Source organism: Lucilia sericata, unplaced genomic scaffold, assembly GCF_015586225.1.
Source record: "Lucilia sericata isolate MDLA Ls3-8-SP2 unplaced genomic scaffold, ASM1558622v1 Contig000077F_arrow, whole genome shotgun sequence".
In the NCBI taxonomy this organism is placed as follows: Eukaryota; Metazoa; Arthropoda; class Insecta; order Diptera; family Calliphoridae; genus Lucilia; species Lucilia sericata.
Window position 1 is genome coordinate 485550 of NW_023994110.1, and position 27752 is coordinate 513301.

The 27752-nt window shown below is 29.0% G+C and overlaps 4 protein-coding genes across 17 annotated transcripts in view; 1 reads left to right on the plus strand and 3 right to left on the minus strand.

Moving 5' to 3' along the window:
• Window positions 1-2534, minus strand: part of LOC119616506 (putative leucine-rich repeat-containing protein DDB_G0290503) — a 32843-nt gene extending 30309 nt beyond the window's left edge. For 2 of the 4 annotated variants that reach the window (XM_037972884.1, XM_037972883.1), the window contains exon 1: window positions 1348-2534. The gene's annotated coding sequence lies outside the window, so the exon portion shown is untranslated. The remainder of the gene's footprint in view (window positions 1-1347) is intronic. The other 2 variants (XM_037972886.1, XM_037972885.1) reach the window with 1 other exon arrangement.
• Window positions 2535-4056: 1522 nt separating this feature from the next.
• Window positions 4057-4593, minus strand: LOC119616518. The gene is made up of 2 exons (XM_037972915.1): window positions 4534-4593; window positions 4057-4468 (listed from the first exon to the last, which is right to left on the minus strand). The coding sequence occupies exons 1-2, from the start codon at window positions 4537-4539 to the stop codon at window positions 4142-4144; spliced, it is 333 nt and encodes a 110-aa protein (XP_037828843.1). The 5' UTR covers window positions 4540-4593; the 3' UTR covers window positions 4057-4141.
• Window positions 4594-6977: 2384 nt separating this feature from the next.
• On the minus strand, window positions 6978-9245 carry LOC119616515 (FGFR1 oncogene partner 2 homolog). Its single transcript, XM_037972911.1, has one exon. The coding sequence runs from the start codon at window positions 9002-9004 to the stop codon at window positions 7928-7930; it is 1077 nt and encodes a 358-aa protein (XP_037828839.1). The 5' UTR covers window positions 9005-9245; the 3' UTR covers window positions 6978-7927.
• Window positions 9246-10034: 789 nt separating this feature from the next.
• Window positions 10035-27527, plus strand: LOC119616508 (sodium/hydrogen exchanger 6). 11 transcript variants are annotated; one of them, XR_005232551.1, is made up of 15 exons: window positions 10035-10781; window positions 13901-14025; window positions 14082-14273; window positions 14777-15066; window positions 15162-15303; window positions 15533-15841; window positions 15909-16020; window positions 16082-16235; window positions 16304-16355; window positions 16853-16885; window positions 19839-19966; window positions 20760-20868; window positions 20967-21104; window positions 22103-22281; window positions 26718-26943. XR_005232551.1 is itself a non-coding variant. In XM_037972889.1 (14 exons), exons 1-14 carry the CDS (start codon window positions 10484-10486, stop codon window positions 26793-26795), a joined length of 2160 nt encoding a protein of 719 aa, XP_037828817.1. In that variant the 5' UTR covers window positions 10035-10483; the 3' UTR covers window positions 26796-26873. The 11 variants fall into 11 exon arrangements, 8 of the variants coding, with proteins under 8 accessions (XP_037828817.1, XP_037828819.1, XP_037828818.1 ...); XR_005232552.1 differs by lacking the exons at window positions 22103-22281; window positions 26718-26943 and adding exons at window positions 21641-21724; window positions 24265-24669 and having other exon boundaries at window positions 10039-10781; XM_037972889.1 differs by lacking the exon at window positions 22103-22281 and having other exon boundaries at window positions 26718-26873.
• Window positions 27528-27752: the final 225 nt, after the last annotated feature.

Sequence of the window (27752 nt, forward strand, 5' to 3'; positions counted from 1 at the left end):
TATTAAAAAAGTGGACGCATCGGTTTGTCGAATGACTGGCGAGATAACCGATACTAATCTGGACGAAATCGTCGGTATGTTTCCCTTAAGCACCCTAGGGGGAGTGATTGAGCAGTGTTTGCTCAATCAATGGCAACAAACTAAAATACTTTATATTTTAATATTTTGATATTTATGTTTCTTTGCAGAAAATTTATTTACACAAATTGAAAGGGACATCAGAGGATGTCAACAGTCTCATCCGTGCTTTGTTCACGGATGGTTTACTTGAAAAGTACAATTGGAAAGGGACGTGGGAAAAGGGAGTGTTGTCCAAGTTGTGTTTATTTGACAATATTTTACGCGGTATGTATAATAATATATAATTGTTAATTTATGTATATGGATACTATATTAATATATAATCTATACATTTCAGATGTTTTTCAGAAGCAAGGATCGTTTCAGTTCGAAAAAAGTATGCGAAAGGCGGTGGAACGCAGCCACCATATGATGACAAAGATTTTTCAACAGCCAAAATTATAAAAGCACAATCTCTAGATATCAATCCATTAGAAAAATTTCAGGGTTACATAAAATTTTCGCTGGACAAATACCAAAGGACCTTTGGGATAGGAAAAATAAAGCATTTTGTCAATAGCAGCCAAAACTTAACTTTATTTCTTCATCTTTTCATGATTGTAGTTTTTAAAAACTTATAAATAGTTTATGGAATATTGTTTTATTTGAATTCTTGGTTAACTTTTGCTCTTCACTGTATGTACTTCGGAAAATTACGAAAAATGATATATAATTGTATTAAATTAATTGTTTTATTATAAACACATGCCGTTCAACAGGAAACCACTTGTTTTAAATTTGCGTAAATTCTTAAATAAATAATAAATGTCAAATTTGTTTTGATCGTCATTTATTCATTCATTGTTTTCACCTCATCAGCATCAAGAAACTTTGGATACAAATTATGCGCATTTTTATTTAAACACTATTGCGCATGTTTTTTAACAAACATGCGCCTTCCCTTTGTTTATTATTGAGAAATTTGGAAAAAAATATATCCCGAGAATCCCCTAATAGAGAGAGTGCATTTTTATAGAAAAAAGTGTGAAGAAAATGTCTGCTCAATTAACCTATTTTCAATTTCTGTGTATTTTATTTTCTCTCCCTTTAAGAAGAAAGAAAAACGCAACATAAAACAAATCAAAATACTTATTTATGACAGAATTGAGTGTTTGTGTGTCTGAATGCGATTAAAAATAAAAATAATAGAAGAAAAAGTATATATTTTAACAAAACAGACAATTTTGAGGAATTTTCAATAGATATCGTGTGTGTGTTTATACTTACGAAAATATTTGCTTAAATGGGGGAAATGCAATTGCGCTCGATTATGGCGTTGAATGATGCGACGATGTTGATGATGATGCGGCTAACTGTAGGAAGTTCTTTGTGAATGTAGTACCACTACTAACACTATCGCCAACAACCACGACAAAGTACAAGTGCCCTCCCTGGTTGTTTTGAAAAAAACTTAAACAAAAGAAAAGCTAAAATGGCTGATTTTAAAACGGTTGTTCTTGTTTTTGTTCTTATTGTTGTTGGTCGCTAAAAACTTGTGCTAGTGGTTGCGGCTATTTTCCTTGATGTTATCTTTGTTGCTGTTGTAGTTGTTGATCTTTTTGTTCGCTTTTACAATAAAAATATACACAGAAAATTGCGTAACACTTTCTTTCAGTGTACTTAATAATGTTTCTTTTTTCTGGTGTCCCGCAATCAGTGCAGCAATAAATACACTTACAATTTCAATCAATCTTCGTTTAAATCAGCTCAAATAAATTCAAATCACTTTTTACGTTTGTTGTCTAGCCTGGTGCAAAATTGGATTTTATTTTTACATCTTTTTAAATAAACGTATAAATATTTTTTTCTTTTCACTTCAATTCGTTTTATATTCTATGGTTTCGAATGAAAATATTTCTTCACTTTTTCTCAATATATACAGAAATTTATTTTGGAATTATCACTAAAAATGTTCTGTTCGTTGAAAATTTTAGCTGTGTTATAAAAATAGAACACATTCTTTCAAATTGCAACACTATCAATACAATTAATTTTCGGTTCTTAATTTTATTATCTTTATATTTTATATGGACACCGGAAATAACTTTAAATCATTGTAAAACGGTGTTTTTGGTGAATATTTTTAAACTCTACTATTATTAAATATTTATAATAAAAAATATATATATATTATATATGTATGTACGTATATATTTTATACTTCAAAAAGAAATATAACAGAAATACTTTTTTACAATACGATTTCTTAATAAATTTATTTTCAATACTATATTTATCTCTTTCACTCGCACTGCAGGTATTGGGCACGTTAAAAAACGACACGGATCCTACAATTGATCGTTGCAAACTTTAGCACGCTCGGAGAAAAACTGATTTGAAAAATGTCTGCGATAGCTCGTAAAGCCCAAAAATGTGTGGAAAATCATCAACATTTTCTTTTGTGTGCTCTCATTTCGGCATTTTTTTCTATTTTATATTGAAATTACTCCATCCCGATATTTGTATATAAATTTATTTTGATTTTTATGTTCTATAAAATGTGCATCTCGACACGTTGTTGCCACTTTTGCTGTTTTGAAAATATTACTCAATTTTACGATCTCAAGCGTCTACAGGTGATGTTTTTTATTGCTAATGATGTATATCTCTGTATAAAACAAATTTTCATACAAAATTCATTCTACATATAAACCTTTGATAAATGTTTATGAATAAGACCCATAACATCCCAGCAAAAAAAGACGTGCAAAAAAAGTAGTAAATGCATGGGTTGAACTGATAATGAACTGGTTCATATTTAGGGGAAACATGCATGATTTTAACATTAGCGTGTCATTGGCATGCATGGGTTCGTATTTGGAAAAATAGTTCGTCATTTAAATGAGTTCTTATAACCAATGAATATTCGATGATTCTCAAGCGAATTTTCATTGGTGCACTATATTTATTTAAAAATGCATTAATAATGGTATTTCGATTTAATTATCAATATTTAAATTTTTTGCGTGATATTGATAAAAATAAAATAAGATAAAACATAATTAACTGATTTTGATTGGATTTAAATTCATGCTGAGGAAAAATACCCATTGTGTTTTAAAATTCGTTAAGCAGTCTTAGTTTTTCCCTTCTCTTATTAATGTTAAAATGGACTTAATATTACTAATTTTAACAAAAACCTAATAAAAAAATTAATGTCATTTTTAATATTTATTGTATGAAATGCACGTTTTCGTTAAATCTCCTAAGAGAATACCAAATTATAATAAAATATTACAATTCCTATAGTGGAGTTACATGAGTGAATTTGAGTGCATTTTTCATGCCTTCACTGATGACAAATTTATTAGAATTTAGGCATGTATTTAAAACGCATTAAATAGAATACTTACTAAAGAAGTCATGAAAATATCACTTCTTCTTTAACAACTTCAAAAATTTTTTGCTGGGATTTATATAGTAATTATTTCTTAAAAAAAAAATAAAATACAATTTTAAAAATATAAATTAACAATGTATGTATGTATATCACATTTAAAGCTTTGACTTCAATTTAGAAATTTGTATAAATATCGACATTTAGGTATAATAAAATAAAATATTAATAAAAACCTTCTTCATAATCAAATATTTATTTTATTTCAGTTTTCTAAAAGTGTTTATGAATATATTATGTATATACATATATACATTGAATAGTAAAATATTAAATAAATTATTGAAAATTAAAAGTGAGTTAAATTAAAATCCTAAATTTTACTTCATTACATGCAACCGTTTTCTGTACACACCCTTTTAAGGTCTTTAAACTCGTAAAAAATATGTGATTGTAAAATTTAAACTGTTCCTAAACCTGTTGAAATTTTAAAAAGTTATAAAATTTTAAGAATACGGTACTTTTACCAAAATTTTAAAAAATGACATCTAATTAAAAAACAAGTACTACAAGTTGCTACAACAATTAAAATACATACATATGTATGTAAATTAATTTTGTAAAGTAAAAGCCTTTAAAATATAACTTATTAAGAATTATTTGTTAACACTAGATACAAAATTTTTATACATCCCCACGCACGTCTAACTGTATATCTGCCCCTCCAGGATATTGGGGTACCAATAAAGCACTCGTATTATTATTGGATGGAACTAAACTTGTATTGTTACTTTGCATAGCTGGAGTGGCCTGAGTAGCTGCCATTACTAAACGTCTTCCTCTAGCATCTCGAGGCACTAAAGGTGCTGGACTTGCTCTTTCAATAAATGGAACTACAGTAACATTACCGTTTTGTAGCAAAGCAAATTGATGAACTCTTATGGCAGGATAAAAAATTTGTGACAGGACCACGTTGAGCACAGTAAATAACAAACATAAATGTAGGATAATCTACAAGTATAGAATAAAATCAGTCTTTTTGAATACAAAAGTTTGTAATTTCTTTTTAAATATACCTTCATAATTGTTTATCTTAATAAATTTATATACACTTGTTCTTATGTAGAGCCACTACGGAATTGCACAATAATTTCAGTTGCCGTCCTGCTTTTATTAAACTTTAATATTTGTTTGTTAATTACTTTCAAATAATTTAAACCGAACAAACTTGTCTTTTCATTAAAGTTATAAAACAACATAATTTCGTACAAATTTAAAATTAAATAACATTTATTAAATTCATAATTTAAAAGTTTCTTTATTTGCAATACAATTTAAAGTGGAAAGTAAAAGTATTTTCAAATTTAAAATACCATTTAATTAAATATGTTTTTAGAAAGTATGTATGTTTGTGTGGAAAGTTTGTGTTACCCCTCTCAAAATTTAAATTGCTTTGTTTAATGATGATTCCGAAAATATTTTAAGCCTAATATTGGCCGTTCTAGAGTTGAACCGATTAGTTGTTTTTCAAATTGTTGTTTTTTTTTAATTTATTCAGAAATCATTCTGGAAAATTTTTATTTTTAAATATCATCCTCTGATATTTTGGAGGGAGTTATTAACGTCAAATCCCTTTGTATGGGATCTATGGAAAATTTTTGATCGATTGTTACGATTTAGAACAGAATTCATCGCTGGACCTATGCGCTCATTTTCTGATCAGAAATAATACATTCTTTGGGAGAAAATAGTACCCTATCCGCGACTCTCCTAAAAGTGTCTTTCATGAGCCCTATCTGTTTAGTTCCGAATCATTTTTGTATATATTTTTAGTCGAAATACCGGTGGTTTTAGAGTCATTTTCGAATCTTATTTTAGTCATTTTTGAGCATTTTCTGAGTATTTTTTATGTTTGTTACAAACAAATATAATAATACAAAAAACAGTTTTATATCTTCAGACTGACCGAAATATAATTACAAAAGACTCTTCTAAAAGAGTCTTTTATGAGCCCCTTTCTAATCAGTTTCGATTCATTTCTGAATAATTTTTGAGCCATTTTAAGTGTAATTGTTGTTGTTCAGTTACAAACAAAAACAATTACACAAGTAACAATTTTAGATCTGGTTGAAATATGATCTCAAAATAAGTTTTTAAAGCCATCATATTTCAAACACCAGGATGATAATTAATTTTTGAATAATTTTCGAGCCATTTTAAGTGTAATTGTTGTTGTTCAGTTACAAACAAAAACAATTACACAAGAAACAATTTTAGATCTGCTTGAAATATGATCTCAAAATAAGTTTTTAAAGCCATCATATTTCAAACACCAGCATGATAAATTTATGATTGCTATACATTTTGTTATTGTTTTTTCATATAATCAGTTTTTAATCATATATCGGTATCATTTTCGAATAATTTTTTAAACGCGTAAATTATTGATCATTTTAGATCATCAAAAGAATTCAAAAAAGACTCTGTTTACTGATTAATCATCCAACAATCTTTCCCATGCTAGCTGGGTTGTCACTCATAACTTTTAACGCTGTCAACCGATTTAGATAATTTTCAATACCGAACTGCTCAGGAATATTTACGCTGAATGCCAAATATTTTATTTTTTTATTTATTCATTCATTCAATTACCCATAAACTGTGAAGATCAAACTCAAGCTATACAATATTGGGAAATCTTCTTCACATCATAGCGAAATACTTCTTAATTTCTTTTCAACCGATTTAAAAAGCCTAAATTTGTTCAGTTTTCTGAGTTCTGTAAACCCAAACTTTCTGTTTTTAAATGAAAAACATGAACTTATAATTAAAAATAACATTTAAAAACAAGTCAAACTGAAAATATGAACACCAGGGCGATTTTTGAAATAGGATCTTAAATGGGGACTTGAGTAAATTATATGGACTAAACTGTTTCGAATTCAAGAGAAAATATAATTTTCAGATTAACTGCTTTAGGTCTTTTTAATATTGAATAAACTATATTTGTATATCAGTTCGTAACAAGTTTTAGTTATTGACCTTTTATAAACGTGAAATTTAAAAACTATGCACGCTTTTTCACTAAATTTAAATTTTAATTAATTTAAATAAAAATTGCAATACTCTGCTAACTTTATCAGCTCACTAGAGATATTTTGTATGATATTTAAAATTTTGCACAGTGATGAAGAATTTTATCTTCGCGTTCCCACGATAATTGGATCTTCTCTTCGGAACGACCCGAATATTACTCGACCATAAATTGTCATCCCAGCGACAGCTGTATCAACCCAAAAAGAAAATTACCCAGGAAAGAACTATCGACCACAGTCGAACTGTTATTTATAACAATAACTAATATAAGAAGTTAATTTCAAAATGTCAATTAAGCGCCACTTTTGACTCATTTGTAAAAACGTTTCTACTTCTGTTTTCCGAAATATACTACCTACCATTCGCACTTAAATTCTTAAATAAACTTATTAAGTACCAAATCTTTTAATATTGATTATATCAATTTATTTATTTAAATTAGTTTTATTGAAATCTTGATGGAGGAAATTATTTCTACATATTGTGTTTTGGGGCTTAGATGTGATTTTATATATTTCGTGTATAATTATGTATGAATGAGTATAGTAAGTATATTTTGTATGTATGCAAGTGTTTTTTGTAATAATTGTTTTTTTATTTTAAATACAAATTAATAATTGTGACCTAGTTGAAAGAAATTAATTAATTTTCCAATTATATAAAATTGGTATAAATTTTCTTTCATTTTATCATTATTTCAAGTTTTCTTTTGTTTAATTTTATGTATAGTACCAGATTAAATAAATAAGTATATTTTGGTTTTATGTTTACATTTTCGTTTTTTTGGATCATTAATAAAGATAATTTAATATTTATATAATTTATTATAACCATCCGTGTCTGTCTGTAAATGTCGGTCCATCTGCCTTTTTTAAGTTAACTATGTTGGCATGTGTATCAAGTGCTATCTAAATATTAAATTATTATTATATATTTTATTTTAAACAAAAATTACATATCTTTGTTAGAAAATTGATTGTTAGAAGGATGTTTAATTTTAGGTAAGTAGTGAGTGAGTTAGTGAATGAATGAATGTATGATTGTTAGATTGATTGAATCATAGATTTTTAGTTGTGATTATAATTAGAGCGCTACAAAAATATTGGTTTTAAGCATAAGTGTTTCTTTGTGTGTGGTGTGTGAGTGTGATTAGATATATAAAATAGAGTTCCTTCTAATCTATTAGAAATTAACTTATAATGTTTCTCCATTTAATAAATTATAATATAAAAATCTATATGTAAATAAATTGAAAGTGAAATTGTTACATTGCTTGATTAGAATTGAATTAAACATTAATAAAATAAAAAAAACGATAATGCGTTTTTTTGGATCGATGGACAATGCTTCTTAACTTGATGCTATACAATAATATCATGTTGCACTGGCAGTTGAATTGACATTCATATTTGTTGGAGATGCATTTAAATTACTTGTTGCAGCTGCTGCTGCAATGTTAGCGGTGGTATTGTTGGTAGTTGCTTCTATACCAGCAGAAGCATTTAAATTATTGTAATCAACTGTTGTTGAAGTCACCAAATTGCTCTCATCTACTGCTGCTGCTGCGGCACTTCCAGCTGTTGCAGTCAAAGAGGAGGCAGTAGAACTAATTTTATCAGTGGCAGGTGAAGCTGATGGTGGTGCTACAGCAACCACATTGTTGTTATCACCAACAAGTCCACTGTGAGAGGCAACCGAGTTAGCATTATCTGTTATTGGTTGACCTGCTGTGCATGTTGATGATGTAGAGCTTATATTGAGTTGAATAACAGAATTATTGTTGGCATTTTCAATGGAAGCTCCCGAAAGAGAAAGCTCATCGGCCGAATCGTCAGCAGATAAATCAGTTTGTACGCCTTTCTCTTCCAGCAAATGGTCATTGAAACGTATTGGTCGATTGTATGAACCAAACTGCTTGGATATCTGTAACAATTCACGTAAAGTTTGGTTCTCCAAACGTAAACGCGTTATTACATTGATGTCATGTTCATCATCTATGTTGGCCGCCCTCTGCATTACGGCTGCCATTTCATTGATTTTCTCCCTTTGTTCACGTATGATTTTCCACAGTTTATCGTTGTAAACCTCCTTGAAGTTAAGTTTGCTTTCCAGAACTTTGCTATTAGTATGTTCTCTATATTTTTGCATTATCAGTTCCATGGCTCGCTCGTAGTCTTCGATGCAGACTTTTAGCTCACGATTCTCTTTTAGAATTTCTGAACTATTGGCATTTTGTTGCTGTATGCGATTGACCATATCGACGTTGGACTTATTATTGGCAATTCGATTTAATGAGTCCATGTCGTCTTGAAACTGTCGAAGACTTTCAACAAAACGATTATTACCTTCGGCCTCTTCTAGAAGTGCACTGCTTAGGGCGTCTAATTCTTTGACACGACTAGCCATTCTTTGTGCATCCATAATAATTTGTCCAACCGTTATGTTGGCCATGATTACTGCAGCTAATACTTTGTTTTCGTTTTTACAATTTATTTACCCGAATTCACTCTCTCTTTTGGCTATATTTGGTGGTCGCTTTTTAATTTTAGCTGTGCTCAATTTTATTTGTGGCAAAATTTTGTTGAGAATTGTAAACGAAATTTCATCAAATTATTAATTTTCTATTTTCAAGGGAACAAAAGAAACTTGCACTGACAGTTCATTATTTCTGACATTTCCCTGCTAGCTCAGAGACCTGCGCGGATCAAAAGCTACTGCGTTATTCACTAAAAATATCGACGGCGTTTGCAAATTGTCTGTAAGCCGGCTAAGTTTTCCTCAGATTATTTTAAATTTAAAAAGGCATACAATAACCGTTATTAAAAAAATCGTTTCGAATTGAATTATTAAATACTCTACCGTCTAAGGACACATGTGGAGAGAACAGTGAAACTCATGAACACTTTTTTGTCGTGCTTTCGACGAAATTAGATCCAAATCACAAGAAAGCGATATTATTCAATAAATTACATCCTTCAAGAACATTGATTGGAAAATTCTAAGGAACTTCATGTAGAGAACTGAGTTTCTACATATAACAATATAACATGAGTATGACATTTATACCATATTTATGTCCATGTGATTCCTTTTTAAATTAATTATGGACGTCAATCTGGTTCTCTGAAAGTGCCCTACATGGAGGATAAGGATATATGTATGTGGTTCCATAGTAACGTTTTTAAATTAAAAAAATATGTAATTACTTTTCGGCCGATATTACACAGTTATAGTGATATTAACTTGCAGTGATTTAAGATTTGAATTTAGACATGTGAAGAAGAAACAGAGACCTCCGCCACTTCTGCTGAAGTTGACTAAGACTAGCCGCCGATAAAATTTAAAGTCAACGCTACAAAATTTGTTCAACTTAAGATGGCAAAAACATTTTTCACCATTTTTTATTCGTATTACAGTTTAATTAATGCATAACACAGACATACATACTTTAAAAATTTATAAATACCGTTCCAAAAATTAAAATAATCTTAGTCGATTTAAAGCCGACGCCAAAATGTTTATTGTCATACGCCGCAACCCTTAGTTTTGTTGGACAAAGGTATCTGCTTGCCAGTCGAAAAACAACAAATGAATCGTAAATATTGTGGAAGTTGTGGAAAACAAAAGAACAAACAAATTACATCGTAGAAAATTGTGAAATAATAATAAAAAGTTAATATTTTAAAATATTTTGTCATTCGTGAATCATATTATTAAACACAAAAATGAATTGAATGTAAATTAGATTAAAAATATACATATATTATTGTTTGTTAGAACGAAAAAGAGAAAACATATTTTTACAAAGAAAATACAAACAAAAATAATTATCGATTATTACAATTATTGTGCCTGTGTAAAACGAATATAATAGAAAAGAAATTTAAATAACGTTGAATTTCATTTGTGCCCAGTCAAAATTAGCTACAGATGGTGTTCCACTGGCTAAAAATTAATAAAAATGTTATTAATCAATTTATCACCCGGATTTCTAGCCGGTCAATTTTGGTGGATTCAGTAATACTTGTTTTGATTTTTGGTACCAGTTGCTGTGATGCAACTGCTACAGACATCGCGCTTGACGCGAAGGCGACGTTAACGCATCGCATTGACAGCCTTAACCTTCTTGTCTACACCTTCCTGCTGACCTTGACTGTATTGACAATATGGTTGTTTAAGCATCATCGTGTCTCATGGTTACATGAGACTGGCCTCGCTGTGATATATGGTAAGTATTATTTAAAAACTATTGTAAAAGTTTGGTTTATATAGACATACATAAGTAACCCACCCTTCGGGTTTTACCCGCAAACATACATATTTATGTATGTAGACACAGTATTAGTTGTTATCACCTTTTAAGCACTACCACAATGTGAATTGTGATTAAAGTGACTTTTCCTGCATTAGTATTGTATCAAATCAATTTATTAATAGCACTTTTTTGTTGCGTCCAATTTGTTTCATTTTGCAATTTACCTGTTGAATAGCTGTTTGTAAAGGGGAATTCCCAATTGGATTTAATTGAAATTTAGAATTGTTTCTTATGAAAAAAATTTAAGTCGTAATTTACCTTATAGGTATTAAAATGATGAATTTAATTTTTGCATTACAGGTTTTTTATTATCTTTTTAGTAATAATTCTTTATTTAAATAGAACTGCTTATATACATATCCAAATGTCCATTTCACAATCGTGTCGTATCGTTGTTTGTCATAAATATTTTTTAAAATATACTACATGCAAAAATCTATAACAAGGATTGTAAACAAAAGTGAACTTATTTCTTTTAAAACTGTCCACTTTGAGATATTTTGATGTGATTATTTTAACTGTAGTCAGCACCCTCCACCACACCACAATAGTAGTAAACACCCAAATATAATGTCATAAATATATTGAGTCGATTATGCCATGATCTGAAGATATAAACATTTTAATCTAACTATTTATATAAAGCTTTTTTGGTCTTGATTTATTAACAAATTGTAAATTGTTGCATGTTATTTAAACCCTAAGATTTAAATTAGGAAGGCTTATGCACAATAAAATAGTGCAACTCCACTCGGAGACCGTAAAGTCTATTGTGATTTGCTTCAAAGAAAGTTAGGATCCAAAGATAGATAGAAAAACAAAAATAATTTAAATAAGGAAGAGAGAGTAAAGGAACTAGGTCGATTCTTAAGGAGTTTCAACCTAGAAGTTTCACCGAATCAATATTCCAAAAAAAATCAAAACTAAGAGAACCTGAATCTCCCTATAAAACCCAGTCGAAGAAATTACTAATTCCCCTGATAAAACCTAGTATACTGCGAGGGTTGAGTTCCGTACTTTCCCGCCTTTCTCATGGGACTTTTACACAGCCATTTCAACCTGAGATTCTGTATTATGGGACAGTGACAAATTATATGCGCAATCATCTCTAGTTCCTATATTATTGTCCCACTTACTGACAAAGGCCCTAATCACATGACTAACCCTAGATCAATATGACTCCGTAGTAGTTGTTGCTGCAATATCCGTAACAATTCCGTCGCTTTCCAGATGGGGGAACGCTGGGATCTCTGCTTGAAAGACACTATATTCATCAGTAAATCTAAAGCACCTTTTTATATCGGTATCAGGCACAAGGGGAGTAAGCATGATCAAGTTGACTTACTTCGTACAGAATATTCGTGTGATTGTTGCAATTGTTTGACTAACAAGGACATAGAGTCTTAGTAAAAATGTCTAGCCGCCACACCTGCTACAAAATATTCTATAGGTGACAAGTAAAGAATGATGTTCAAAGCCACTTGTGGAGTGCTACTAATGGCCTTCATTGAGCATCTTTCCATAACTGTTCTTTCTCAAAACTCCCACCAGACAATACAACTATAAGTAAGAATAGGCCTGACAACCGATATGTAAATTTAATTTACCATATCTGGTTTCAGACCTCAATTCTTTCATTGTATGTGTAGTAGGGTGATCGATTATTCGACATTTTCCAAAAACCGGTTTTCGAATAGTTCGAATAGTTGATATTTAAAAAAAACCGGTTGATATTTTTCAAATTCAGAAAAAACCGGTTAACCGGTTTTTCATTGTAAATAAAAAAATATATTTTAATTTGAAATACTTAATGTTTATGTTTAAATTTGATTAATAAAACATGGCCCGAAATGATTTTTAACAGTTTAAAAGATTATAACTTTAGATCTAGTCGGCTGATTTACATTATTTCTTTAATATAAAAAAATTAGGAAAAAAGTGGACACTTCTGTTAAACATAAGGTACTATGTAATCCTAGCTTATTTTAAAAGCCCTGTTTAGGAAATTTGCATAGACATTCCAACACTTCCATAAAATTTCAGCCGTAAATTAATTATGGTAATTAGAATGTAATCTTAAGATTGATAAAATTTTATCAAACAGTTATCAATTTTACAAATAATTTTTTTTTAATTAATTAGGAAAATCAAAAAAGTTTAACCAAAGGAGCTGTAGAAAAATATACGCTAGTTCCTCGACTCGAATATTTTTAAAATTTAGACGGGCTGTATTATTATTTACTTAAAAATTTCATTTAAATAATTTTTGAATACAAAGCAAATAAAAGTATTCGAAACCGGTTTTTAAAAAGTGAAAAAACCGGGTTATTCGATATTCGAAAAATCAACATAAAGAAAAAACCGACACTGGTAAAGCAGAAAAAACCGGTTTTAAAACCGGTTGAAAAATCGAGTCGATCACCCTAATGTGTAGCCGGCATTAAGTCCCTTTTTCATTCTTCCTTGAACATTTTCTTTCCATTAAAGCCTTCTATCAAGGAAAATCTCCAAATACGTAGCTTCTCTAAATAATATTAGTTCAGCGTTAGTTAGCCCATATCAGGAGTTCACCTAGTGCAGCCTACATGATGCCACTAGTCGTGGAAAGAATTTTTCGACACCACTTTTTCGTAAAGGGAACGATTTTTCTACCTTTAGATTCAAATAGCAATGTAATACAGTTAGCATTTAATAATACAGTTATAATACAGCTATTAGCCACAATAGAGGCGATAAAACACACCCTGTGGCGTCCTCTGTTAACCCTTCCCACTTCAATGACAACCTCTCATCTGATATTTTTACCATGTTATTTACAATTTCTTTCCAACTTAACGGCTTCCTTTCTCAACTATAGCGGTTTTCACAGCTTTTAGAATTAGCGTTTCTTGATATTGATATTGCCACATTTGTTACGATAGATAACTGCAAATTTACTTGTATATTTTAGTAGCAAATATTTTTGTTGCAATTTTTTAAAAGTGTTTTTTATAATCCTTAAACAAATAATTCGTAACAAATTTATTTTTCAGGTTTAATTGTGGGTGCTGCAATACGATATTCAGCTTCATCAAAACCACTTGTACATTTGGAAGTTGAACCCGATCCAAATTCGAAATTCAATCAAACATTACCCCCAGATACGCTCTGGTTACAAGTGAGTTTTTTTATACTCGGCTCTTTTCGCATAAATAATGACTTTATTTTTAACAGTTTCCTGGCAAATTAACACCACCAAATAATAGCGAACCATTAGAAAATAAAACGTATGCGTATACTTTCCGAAGTCAAGTTTATGATGTAGTTGAGAATGAAATCGATTTAAAAGCAACATTTGATCCAGAAATATTTTTCAATATAATTTTACCACCTATTATATTTCACGCAGGCTACAGTTTAAAAAAGGTAATGCAAATACATTAGAGTGCCTCGCAAAATTTTAAAACTATTTTAAAAAAGTAAGAGAGATAAGTTTTTTATTAAAGTTTTATGAAAAACCTCATATTTTTAAACATATTTTCCGATATATCTCGAACACATAGTTTTTTCTTAGACAGTATGTATGTATTTCGAACGAAATAACTCCAGAATACTTTTTTTGACACTTTGCCTCATTAGTATCAAAAATATATTTAGAAATCTAATCTATAATATAAATAATTCCGGAATTTTGCTCATTATCGCTAAATCGAAATTTGGAAGTTTTCTTTTAACTCAACTGAATATTTTTCTTCTAAAAAACGCCATGAATGGCTCCCTTTCGATGCGATTATCCTTTGTATTAAATTATAACCATCACTTCCCATTTTGACAAAAAATATATTTTTGTACGAAAATCGTGGCATTCTAATATAAATACATACATATTTTTTGATAAATTCATATTAATATATTTTTATTTTTTTTAGAAATATTTTTTTCGTAATCTTGGCGCTATTTTAACATTTGCTATATTAGGCACAACATTATCAGCGTTCCTAATCGGTGCCATTATGTACGGTTGTGTGAAACTGATGCCATCATATCTGAGCAGCAGTTTTACATTTCTGGACACACTGTATTTCGGAGCGTTGATTTCGCCAACAGATCCACTAACAATACTAGCCATTTTTCATGATCTACATGTTGATGTTAATCTTTATGCGCTGGTTTTTGGTGAATCTGTTTTAAATGATGCGGTGGCGATTGTATTAAGTGGGTAAGTTTAATAATACTAAATGAAAAACTACGAATATTTATATCTTAATTTTGTCGAAATATTTAAACATATTGAAATTGTATTTATCTTTTTAGAGCAATACAAAATTATGGAGAGCACTATTCAAGCACTGGGGAGTTCGAGACGTATGCCTTCTTCCGAGCGTTAAGCGATTTCTTTGGTATATTCATGTTATCATTATTAATTGGAGCTTTAATGGGCTGCTTTACAGCATTGATATCCTTTTTTAAACTTTTAATATAATTTACCGTGATTACACTAATAATACTATACAAAGATATAAGAACATATGAAATACAACTATTTTTTTAGTTTCAAGATAATTTCAGATATTATACTATCATTCCACTACTACTGACAACTCACATTATGAATCATATTATAGAAACGTTATATTATTAAGTTATTTGTACATACATATGCTATTCCTTAACTTGTTTCACACTTGACTAAATTTACTCGAGTTCGAGATTTTCCTCTACTAGAATCGGCGCTATTTGTTTTGATGTCCTACAGTACCTTTCTTATAGCTGAAGCTTCTGAATTAACTGGTGTGGTAGCAGTATTATTCTGTGGCATTTGTCAGGCGCATTACACCTATAATAATTTGTCGGAAAATTCTCGCACAAGAACCAAAGAAATTTTTGAGCTATTAAATTTTTTAGCAGAGAATTTCATATTTTCATATATTGGTGTTTCTATGTTCACCTTCCCGAAACATCATTTTGATGCTGTATTCATAATAACTGGTTTTGTAAGTAACGTTAGCCTTACTGTAAAATATAGTATTGTTTGAATATATTTTCATCTACAAAATATAGATATGTGCAGCTATCGGACGTGCTGTTAATATTTATCCCTTATCATGGCTGTTAAATTTAAATAGAAACCCAAAAATTTCTTCAAATTTCCAACACATGCTATTTTTTGCTGGTTAGTAAATAGCAATTCTTATTTAGCGGAAATTTTGTTTATATTGCTTGAAATTCTTTAGGTTTGCGAGGTGCAATGTCATTTGCCTTAGCTATACGTAATACCATATCAGAGGCTCGTCAAACAATGTTGACTGCAACATCTTTAATTGTTATATTTACTGTTGTTATACAGGGTGGTGCATCAAATTTTCTATTGAGCTGGCTCAAGATACCGTGAGTATTTAAATGTTTCTCATCTCTTAATAAATGTTAATAATAATTAAATCTCATTTATATTTTAGTGTGGGTGTTGATGAAGAGACTGAACAATTAAATAATTATCAGATTCACAGTGTGAGTATTTTTCTGTTTAATTACTTTAAATACATATTTATTCTATGATCATAGAGTAGACTTTCTTTGTTTTTCTTATATTTAATAGTGACAATTTATGTTTTGTACAGTTTTCTCAATACATTTGCAAGCTTTTTTTATTATTTTTATCATTTGCTTAACTTGTATATGATATTGAGAGCCCATATATTATTATTTCTGAGAACTGTGAATCGAACATAAAAAATAAATAGAACAGTTTTTTTAATATAATATCACCATTATATTAAAAAAACTGTAATAAAATTACAAAACAGTAGTTCAGAAAACGCTACTTTATAAAAAAAAAACACATTTTAACCAAAACTACATTTGCATGCATTGAATATAGGCTCTCAATATATAATTTGCATTCAAATTTTTCAACATTTGTTTCTTTATATATTTAAAACAAAATTGCTTTCCTTTTTTTCAATATTTTTTCAACATTTTTGTATGCAAAAATTACCAATAAAAAGGTTTACAATTCAATGGAAAATACAACAAACGCGGTATGTGTAAATATTATCATCATTTTTCAATTTATGTGTAAAATACTTTATTTATAATTTTTAGCACACTTTTACATACCCAGCAAAAAAAGTGTGGAAAAAGATGTAGTATTTTCACCACAACTAGTAACCCGAAGTGATTCAAATTCGGGTGAAAAACCTATGAATTTTACATTAGCGTGTCATTGGAGGGATGTTGTTCATTTTTGACATCTATGAACTGGATCTAATCTTATTATTAGAAGCAGTAAAAATACGATAATTGGATGTTAAAAATAAACCACATTCTTTTAATGACAGGCTTATGTAAATTTCATTTCCCCATTTTTAACTGGGTTATTACTTGTGAGGAAATTTTTGGTTTCTAAAAGCGAAAAATATGTTATCGCATTTTTAGATGTGAATAAGATGTCGTTTGTAAAGTATGACTTAGGTTAGTTTTTGTTGGGAAATATTTCCTTACAAATAAAAGCCCAGTTAAAAGTGAGGAAAGATATGTAGAAAAGTCACTACAAATAACTTATTCGAAATACATCAAACTTTGCTGAAAAAACAATGAAATTTATATAAACATGTCATTGAAAGAATGTGGTTTATTTTTAACATTTAAATATCGAATTTTTACTGCTTCTAAAAATAAGATTAGATGTAGTTCAAAGTTGTCAAAATTGAACAACATCCAATGACACCCCAGCAAAAAAGTGTGGAAAAAGATGTAGAATTTTCATCACAACTAGTAAGTGCTTCCGAAGTGCTTCAAATTCGGGTGTAAAACCTATGAATTTTACATTTGCGTGTCATTGGAGGGATGTTGTTCATTTTTGGCAACTTTGAACTACATCTAATCTTATTTTTAGAAGCAGTAAAAATCCGATATTTGGATGTCAAAAATAAAACACATTCTCTTAATGACACGCTTATGTAAATTTCACTACTCTTTCACCAAATCTTGATGTACTTCAAATATGTTATTTGTAATGACTTTTCCACATCTCTTTCCTCACTTTTAACTGGGGTTTCATTTGTAAGGAAATATTTGGTTTATAAAAGTGAAAAATATGTAATCGCATTTTAAGATGTGATTAAGATGTAGTTTGTAAAGTATGACATCAATTATTTTTTGCTGGGTACATTTACAGACAGCTAGGGTTCTTTAGTTGGTATAAAAGAAGTCATCTTTCCTTATTGGAATAACTCAATTTTGTTCAAAATTAGTTTGTTAACATTTTAATAATTATTGCACAATTCGGCAACAAGTTCGGCAAGTTTAAATTTTTCCTAATTGATTGTCTGATTATGACTCATAAGTACTTTAAAAGCTATGCGGAATGTGGCAGTATCTCTCCTTTCTTGTACATTCGTTTAGTGACCGTGTCTTAATCCATGCCCAAGTGTTCCCAGTTAGCGCTTTGGAAGCCTTTTTCCTACTTCGCAATCTTGGTTGTTGTAAACTGTAGGTTAGACGCATTGATTTTGTTCACAATCCTTTTTTTGTATTGTTGGGCATTATGGACTTTAGGATATTCTGGAAGTGATAGCTTATAGTGTGAAATTATTTCGATATGTCTGGCGCAACTAGGATCGCTCATTCATAAGTTGATTTAAACAATGAGGTATGAGTTTTAATGCTATATTAATTCTATGATAGTCCGAGGAATTTCATGATGGAAGATGATAGCTGAGAGATAAGAAAATCCTCAAGAGACATTGACTTCGACGATTTAATTGGAGAATTTGAGTCGCCAATAAGACTCCCAGTTTATCTCTATACTCTATGAACGAGCTGCTGTGAAGGTGGCGCAACCGGGGATGAGAATATACTCGAGAGTCTTCACATCAAGTAACAAGAAGATTGTAAGATTGACTTTTTCTGCTTTAATGATCAGACTTTTTCTGCTTTAATGATATTTTTCCACGCACTGGAAATTCCGAGGCTGCTCACTTGCATTCCATCCCTTCAACTTCTGCAAATAAGGAGCAGTGTCGAGAAATGTTTTTATATTACATTCCACTTCCAAATCTTTAAGAAACTTGCAAATCATCTGTTTTAATGAGAAATTGACCAATGAATTGAGACCTTTAGAAATGTACATAGACTTTAAAGAAATGTTGAGAAATGTATAAATATTTCTTCAACAAACAGATTTCGTTTTAGTTATACTGTGAATTTCAAAAAAATTTGAACGGGTCTTTTGAATAAAGTTATAAATAAGTAAGTTTTGAAGGCTTTTGACAAATTTGATCAATATACTGTACAGCACCTACCAAAAAAATCAAATCAGTGCATAGTTATTTTTGTCGCACAGTGTTATTAGAAATCAATACTAATAATAAAAGCCATCATGTATTCATTCTAAAAATCATTTTCATCATTTAGACAAACAGAGTTGTTGTATTTTTTAAAAACAAGATTTACATTGAACACAAATTGTGAATGAAAATATTCAAATGGATCATTTTGTAAGAAGAAACACAAATATCTACATACATATTGTTTTTCTCTTCAAAATGATCTCTTAACTCCATTTTAATTATTTTCAATAACTGGATATTTTATCACAACGATATACTGACCGAATTCTTACCTCTTAATCAGAAACAAGATTTTATTTTATAAAAGGTTTATAAAACAAAAATTTTATGCAAAATTTTATTTATAAACCGTTTTTAGAATAAAATGTTGTTAATGAATAAGGCCTTAAATAAATAATTTAACTAGCTATATAGTGTTGTAATAAATAATATCTAGATATTGAGATAAAGCGGATAATTACATATTTTTCAAATTTTATTATATAACTAAGTATTTGTTTTATGTTTTGTTTATAACACAGCCACATTTTATTGCAGACAATATTTGACTAGATTAGTACTATTCCTATATTTGTTGTTATTTTGTTATATTTTTAATGGTATATTTTAAGTGTAGAATCAACATAATATTTAAAAATAGTCTGATGGTTATTTACAGGATTGTGGTGATTTGGAAAATAATGCCGCTGCGGGCAATGGAATTGGTAGTAATGGTAGACGTAATGAAAAAGCCATTCTTGCCAGACTGTGGGGTAACTTTGATACAAAGTAAGTAGTCAAATTTATAGTATTAATTTAACTATCATTAATGCGCTCATATAATTAAAGAAAACAATATAAAAATACAATGGTTTCAGGGAAGAAATGGAAAATGGAATTATCCATTATAAATTTTGCAAATTTATATAAATATAAAACAAAAGCCGAAATCTTCAGTCAGTAAACTAATCAATTTATGTATGTATCAATAAACGAGTCCATTGATATCCAATAGGCTATTCTATAGACTAGACAGCAGACTAGTATATAAACTAGACTATAAACGATTAGACTAGATAATATTAGTATATCTATTACTGCTTGTCTGGTTGTAATCTCTTCCAGGATTATTAGAATATGAGAGAATATAAGCAATAATTGAAGTATCTTCTGAAGTTTAGTAAACATTTTACAGAAATCGGTAGTTCTTTGAACTTTGTGTTAAAAGTACAATTTTTATTCAGTAGGGGAATTTTGTATAATATTAAATTTTACACAATGGGTGTACCATTGCACTTCTGAAGATCGAATTGTCCCAAAAATAGTACAATTGTATCAATTTTGCCAACCGTGAAATTCACCGTTTAATGAGTACTTACTTTAGCGAATTAAAAATTAAAATAAACTTACACATAATGCTCTCGAATTATATAAACAAATTACAACAAATATATTCCAAAATGCGTTTTTAATTTAAGCCAAGTTCGAACTGCTTTTATTAAAAATGTTATAGTTCTCTTAAAATGGCAAAAATCATGCTCCATATAATCTGTATATTACTTAATTGTTTCTATTATTTTAGATATATGAAACCATTGTTAACACATTCAAGGCCAACTTTATTGGAGACCTTGCCTGTGTGTTGTAACCCTGTGGCACGACTTTTAACAACCACCGAACAGTTGACACAGGTAATTATTATAGCGTTTCTTTACAATTATTACTCACATATTAAATTCTTCATGCGACCTTGTAAATACTTCATTATGGTGCTTACATATTACATTAGGATGGTGGGTTAAGGCGTACCGATTCAGATTCTGATATTTGCATAGACGACAATGATATAGGTCGTAGTCGTAGCGGAAGTGGTGGAGGCTCAGTTACTGGCGCGACAGGTGATCCTCGCCGTAACTCGATTAATCGCGTAAGTATCTTATTTACGGCAGATAATCGTAGTACTCTTGCTAGATACAAAAATTGTGAATGATCTAAAAACAAAACACATGTTGTACTACTACAACTCTACTAGTCATTCTATTATTTAAAATCATTCTATTAATTAAAACAATTAAATGAACAATAACACCTTTTAATATTAAACATTATACCAAATTACAGTCTTCTGAATAAGAACAAAAAAAATAACTAAAAACTTTATATAACTATCTAAAACTACTAAACAAATCTTTGTCTACAACTCTATAACTGTTAACAATTGGTAACAAATTGGCTTTCTATGAATGGCTTGTAAATTAAAATTATTTCTTATTTTCTTTTAAAAGCTTTGTCTAATATGTTTAACTTTTTCTTTATATTAAAAACTTAATTTCAAATCGGTCACACCTATCTAACTTCTATTTATTAATCTTATTTAATATTTTGTTTAATTTATACATAATTTCTTTTTGTATTTATTTCTATCTAAATAAATTTTGTCATTTTCTTTTCATTTATTTTTAGTTAATATATAACTAAACAATGTAGTTAACAATTAACAAATTAAAAAAAAGAAACAAAACTTGTAAATATGTATGTACGTAAGATGTAGGTATTTATTTTAAATATATATTATTTTATTCATATTTTTGCATGCTCTTGTGATCAAAATTTATAAATTAACTTATATGAAACCTTTGAAATTTTAAAAATAAAAATTATAATAAACAAATGTTTAATTTTTTTTCTTCTTCTTTTCTATAAAAATTTCATTTGGTTCTCTAAATCTCGTTCTAATTTTTGGTGGATTTGTTCTGAATTAAAATAAAATAAAAAACTTACTAACCATTAAACTAAACTACTTAAATCACAAATAACAAACTATAAAACTAAACAATAACAACTACAAAATTACTTTTTGACTATTTACATTTTCAATTTCAAAACTCCAACTCGAAAAACAATGTTTTATTTATGATATTAAAGTCAAATATATTGAATGAAACTAATCAAATAATTGCCGATCTTACTGTGGTAACAAATAATTTTATGTAAAAAAATGTAAGAAGAATTAAATTAAGACAAAAGATACATTGAAATCAAAGGATTGTTAAACAAACAAAATGATACAAACAATAAAGTTTCACAAACTAGTAAAAGAAAAGGTTGGTTTTTTGTTAACTGCTCTACTTATTGTCTTTCACACTCATTTTTCAGATGTTTTGACATTAAGTTACTATTACTAGTACATTTATTTGGAATATTTTCCGATTATACTTATTCTTAAACACGCATAATTACATAAACATGACACAATTTTTTCAAATCTTTAAACGTTTTTTTATTATACTTTATTGTTATGTATATTACTTAGTTTAGACTTTTTTTTATAAATTTGCATGATTTTCTAAGTTTTTCTAAAGTTGCCTTTACATTAACTGAGTTAAAGAACAGAAACCAGTGAAAATTTTCCAAAATGTGGAATTATCTGTTTTCATAATTCAATTCAGATAAATATGTTAGTGTAAAGGTATTTTATTTTTATCAATATTTAAATTAAAAGTGACCAATATTTAATTTACTTAAAATTTCGATTACATACTTAAATTTCGAAAATATTTCACGAGATCATGGGTTTGTTTAGCAAATCTAAATCACTGGACTTTTTGTGCATATGTGTGCACTACACACACCTTATTTTGCTGTTTTTTGATAAAAATTGTAGTGTTTTCGCAGGGTATTATACTTTTTAGCATGTAGGGCCATAAATTTTAAAAAGGACTTAGGTTTCCTTAAAAAAAAAACGCACTTTTGCTTTGAACTCAGAATTAAGCTCTAAATATAAACAAATAAAAAAAAAAAAACTTGGGACACCGGTGTCTCATATACGTGAAAGACTTAGGTTAGCAGGTTTTCCTCGTGATCTCATCACAGGGGACACACTTGGGTCCAATACATTGATGCCTTTGATTCCCTGAAAAAAGAGAGACGACAAACCAGTTTGTCGCACGAATCAAGGAATCATTCTTTTGGATAACAACCTCTGATAGATTTAATCTATGATCAGTCAGGGTAGGTTCGGAAGCTATGTGCTCCACAGTACAGATGCTATTTCCTAGAAGTTATATGCTCAATGGTATTTAGCACCTTAACATCTTCTCATAACCTACTGAATTTCGGTATGGTATTGTACCACTTACTAGAAGCATTTCAAATTGAGCAATGAGCCGACTACTGTCAAATTCAATAAGATACTTATGTGTCATTTTAGCCAGTCAATTTTACTCTTAAAGGACTTGATAATGCCAGACAGCAATATTGCGTCGTTTTATATATTACCCCTTAGTTTGGGCTTCTGACTATTTCTTTAATGTATTCGGAAATGTGCATTAATCGATGGCACCGAGAAGAAGTCCCACTGATAATTATCCATATCTGTGTTTACATAAGTGAGGTTAAAGTATCAGAGATAGACTCAGTTCATGAGCTATCGTTTGGATGAACCCCGAGTTTTTGACATTGTCCATGTCCTTTTAAGATCTGCTTTGAATTTATTGAAACACATGGTCAGGCGCGCTCTTAGTCTTGGGAAAGTTAGCCTTAATTAAAACATAATCGAGAGAATCATACGGCCACGGCATTAACCTGAAGCAGGGTTCAATATAACAACATAGGAAAATACAAATATTTCTTGTGAAATCACACACTTTCTGATTTCTTTTCACCCTGTGGTGGAAATACCGCTATATACCCACTTCCTCATAGTTATATCGTACAGTGATACTTATATCGTACAGTGAAACTTATATCGTACAGTGATTCAACTAATTTTTAAACTGAAGACATTAAATTTTAACAAAATATATTTGAATAATATTCATTTTTTGTTTGTAAATATTTTCTATATGCTTCTGAAAGAAAACTGAACTAAACATTAATAAATTATCTAACATAAAGTAGATGCTTAAAAGCTAGTTTTGGAAATTTTTTTATCCTATATTGGTCATTTTTAATTAATTAAAGTAAGTATTATGTTCAATTGTACACTAAATTTTTTGTTTTATAATTTGTTTGTAATTTAATTTTTAGAAAGTTTCAAAGCATTATTTAACACTTTATTTTTTATTTATATTCTTGTTTTCTTTCAGATTGATAATCCTTTACGCACCTGTCATTTGTAGCTTTAACAAGTTCCTTTTAATTTAAAATGAATCTTTTGTTGTTTTAATTAAAATAACTTTTTTGAATCTCTTACAAAAAATTTATTTTTTGTTTATTTTTTTTATTATTTATTTATATTTAATTTTAAAATTTAAATTTCCTAAAAATTGTGATTTAAACTAAGTTGCTTTAAAAAAAAAACATTATTGTTTAATTAAGTTCAATTAGAGTGAGAATTGAATACTTAAAAATACAATTGGGTGTGATATTTTATTTATTCTATTTTGTTATAAAAAGTCTAAAGTAAATAATATGAAAACACTTAAATAGAAACTTATCAATGTACACATTTAAAAAAAAAATAAATATATTTCAATAATAAATCATGAAAATTAATAGAGTTTTAATCTAAATGAAAAATTAAATGCTTTTACTTTGTTTTTCTTTTATTCTACATTCTTCATTTTCATTTTTCTAATTCTATCAAAATATGTGCAATTTTTATATTTCTATAATTTGCTTTCTATGTTTTTTTTATATATAAAAGAAAAACATTTTTATTAAACTAGAACACGTTTTAAAAATATATTTGATAACTTAAGCCGAAAAATTAGAAAATTTTATAACATAAATACAAAAGTATTCGTTTTCAGTAAATTTTTATTTTTTTAATAAAAAAAACTAATATTATTTACCAACTAAAAATATTTTTTTATTTTGATTTATTACCAACGTCTTTTGTATTGAAAAAAGTTGTCAAGTTTTTACGAAATATTTATTTAAATAGGTTAGCCTTGATTTTATAATTTATACAGGTAAGTCATGTCTGTCAGGCCGCCATCGCGTTTGTCGGGTCTTCTTTTGAGATTGATTTCACCGACTTGCTTAATCTCAGGATTCTGACTTGAGATTGCTTTTATTGATGTATGACTTGGCTTCGACTGTATTCTCAGTTGACAACTCCTCGGGAGACCTGATCCTTTTTGTCCCAGATATTGAGAGAGAATACGATGTGTCGTGAGTCATGACTCACTATGATTTCCTGAAGCATATTCTTCAACTTCTACCTCTGTGCTCCAGAAAGACGTTTTTTTAGTAATAGGTAGTTTAACTATTTTAGCTGAGACACTCTTATCTTTGATATTGATTTCGCCGACGTGCTCGTCTTCCGGATATCTTGCTTGACGTTATCACCTTTAATCGCAGGATTCTGGATTGAGATTCATTTGAGTGAAGTATGGCTTGGCTTCGACTGTATTCTCAGTTGACAATTCCTAGGGGGAACTGATGCTTTTTGTCTCAGATATTAAGAGATAATCCGATATTTCCTTTGGGGTGTCGTGGAATTTCCTCACGTATGTTTTTAGGTTAGGTTTAGGTTAAGAAGGGTTATACACCGTAAAAACGGTGTATATCCACTCGGAGACCATAAGGTCCATTGTGATTCCTTTCAAGAAGTGAAGATTCAAAACAGAGAAGCCAAAACACTACCACAACACAAGAATGAAAGAAAATAGGTAGAGAGTGAAGATTCAAAACAGAGAAGCCAAAACGCTACCACAACACAAGAATTGAAGAAAATGGTAGAGAGTTTATATGAATAGATAATTAAATACAGATAAATAGTCCGGTACACTACTGTCCCACTTACTGACAAAGGTTCTAACTGAGCAGTGTCCAGTTAGAATCCCTATCAGAACCCTTAAACTGTGTCTGACCTGTCCTATAAGTATTTTGGTAGCACACATATCAAGTTTTGGCCACAGGGCCTTTGATATTTTGCAATCCAATCTACTATTCCAGGACTGGTTAATGATATCACGTATTCTTTCGAATATCAACCTATTATAGTGACAAATGGGTGGTTTTACCATCCTTTCCCTGTCATCTATATCAAGGTTCGAACCTAATCTAGCTATGTTTTACAGAAGCATCTTTTTCAACGTCCTCCTCTGTGCTCCATTAAGCCGTTTTTAGTAATACGTAGTTTAGCTCTGCTATTGCTCACCTCTTTCACCATTTGCTCTATTTCATCCTTTTTGGAATTTACTATGATGGTGTTGTTATTATTATCGAAGGATTCAGAGTCGGAACCCTTACCTATATTTAAAGGCTGAGGTAACTTGCTGTACACTTGACGCATTCGCATTGTCCGCCACGGAGATTAGGGTACACACCTCTGTCTTTCTAGTTTTGGAAACTTTGTAATTCTTTTACAAACAAGGATTTCGTATTAAAAGCTTGTAAAATAGTGCTTTTCATATAACACATAAAAAACGGCTATAATTTACTGAAAACGAATACTAAAATTTTATCAAATATATTTTTACACTGTGTGTCTCTAAAAAAAATAGCTCCTGTTAATAGCGAAATATGTAACAAATACTTAACTAGTTTAAACAATTGTTTTGTCTTTTCTTTCGCCCCTTTAACATTGAAGATGGAAATTCTGGAACATGTTCAAAGTCCCGTATCGACACGTATTAGACTTTTAGGGTTTTATGGTAAAAATTTATAGAACAATGGTAAACATAAATTTTTATACAAATAACAAAATAAAAAACAATAAATACCAAATAACTAAAACTACATAAATAATAATATAATTTTTTTAACAAATAACAAATTTATTTAAAATATTAAGTAAAATCGTGTGCTAGCTAACTTATAATAAAACTATATACAAACTAATAATATTAATAAATTAAAATATAAAATTCAATGTATGCAGATTTATTTGCTAACACAAAATTTAAATATTTAGATAAAACAAAAACGTAAAAAATTGTTAATCCTTAATACCAAATAAAACTAATCATAGTGTTGAAATATAAATAAAAAACAATAAAATAAATATACTAAATATATAGTTATTTTTAAATATACAAGAAATTGAAAAAAAAATAATGAAACTTTTTTTATATCAAATCATAAAACCATGAATTGTAGTATACGTATTAAATGCTAAAATACGAATATGATTAATAATGAAATTAGCATGTACATTTTTCAGTTTATTTATAAATTAAGCTTGTAATTTCTATTTTTTTCAAATTGTATTGTATTTAGTACGAAAATGTAAATTTTTAAAATTAATTGTCACTTACAATATATATTTCATAAAAAATTATTCAAATAATTCAGATTTGTTGCTATTGTTGTATTAAATATTCAAAATTTTGCCACATATTTTAATTTATTCGTAAAAGTATATTAAAAGAACATAAATAAATGGAACGCAAAATATAATTTTAACTGTAATGTCTTTCACTTAATAAAATTTATTATAGCCCAGTAAAATATTTTTAAAATTTTGGTAATGAGTAATGTTGTTATTTCATACATTACTTGGTAATGAGTAGTCGTTATAAATAACATTATTTTTTCAATAAGATTTGCAGCCAATTTTCTAGAGTGTATGTCTAATAAGGAATTAGTGGTTCTAACTATTCTATATTAGAAGTTTTTTGAAAAA

Coding starts and splice junctions, on each gene's coding strand:
- LOC119616515 (XM_037972911.1), bottom strand. CDS start 9,004: ATGGCCAACATAACGGTTGGACAAATTATTATGGATGCACAAAGAATG.
- LOC119616508 (XM_037972889.1), top strand. CDS start 10,484: ATGGTGTTCCACTGGCTAAAAATTAATAAAAATGTTATTAATCAATTT. Junction 14,274..14,776: donor CAGGCTACAGTTTAAAAAAG/GTAATGCAAATA, acceptor TATTTTTTTTAG/AAATATTTTTTTCGTAATCT. Junction 16,356..16,852: donor ATAATTATCAGATTCACAGT/GTGAGTATTTTT, acceptor ACCAATAAAAAG/GTTTACAATTCAATGGAAAA.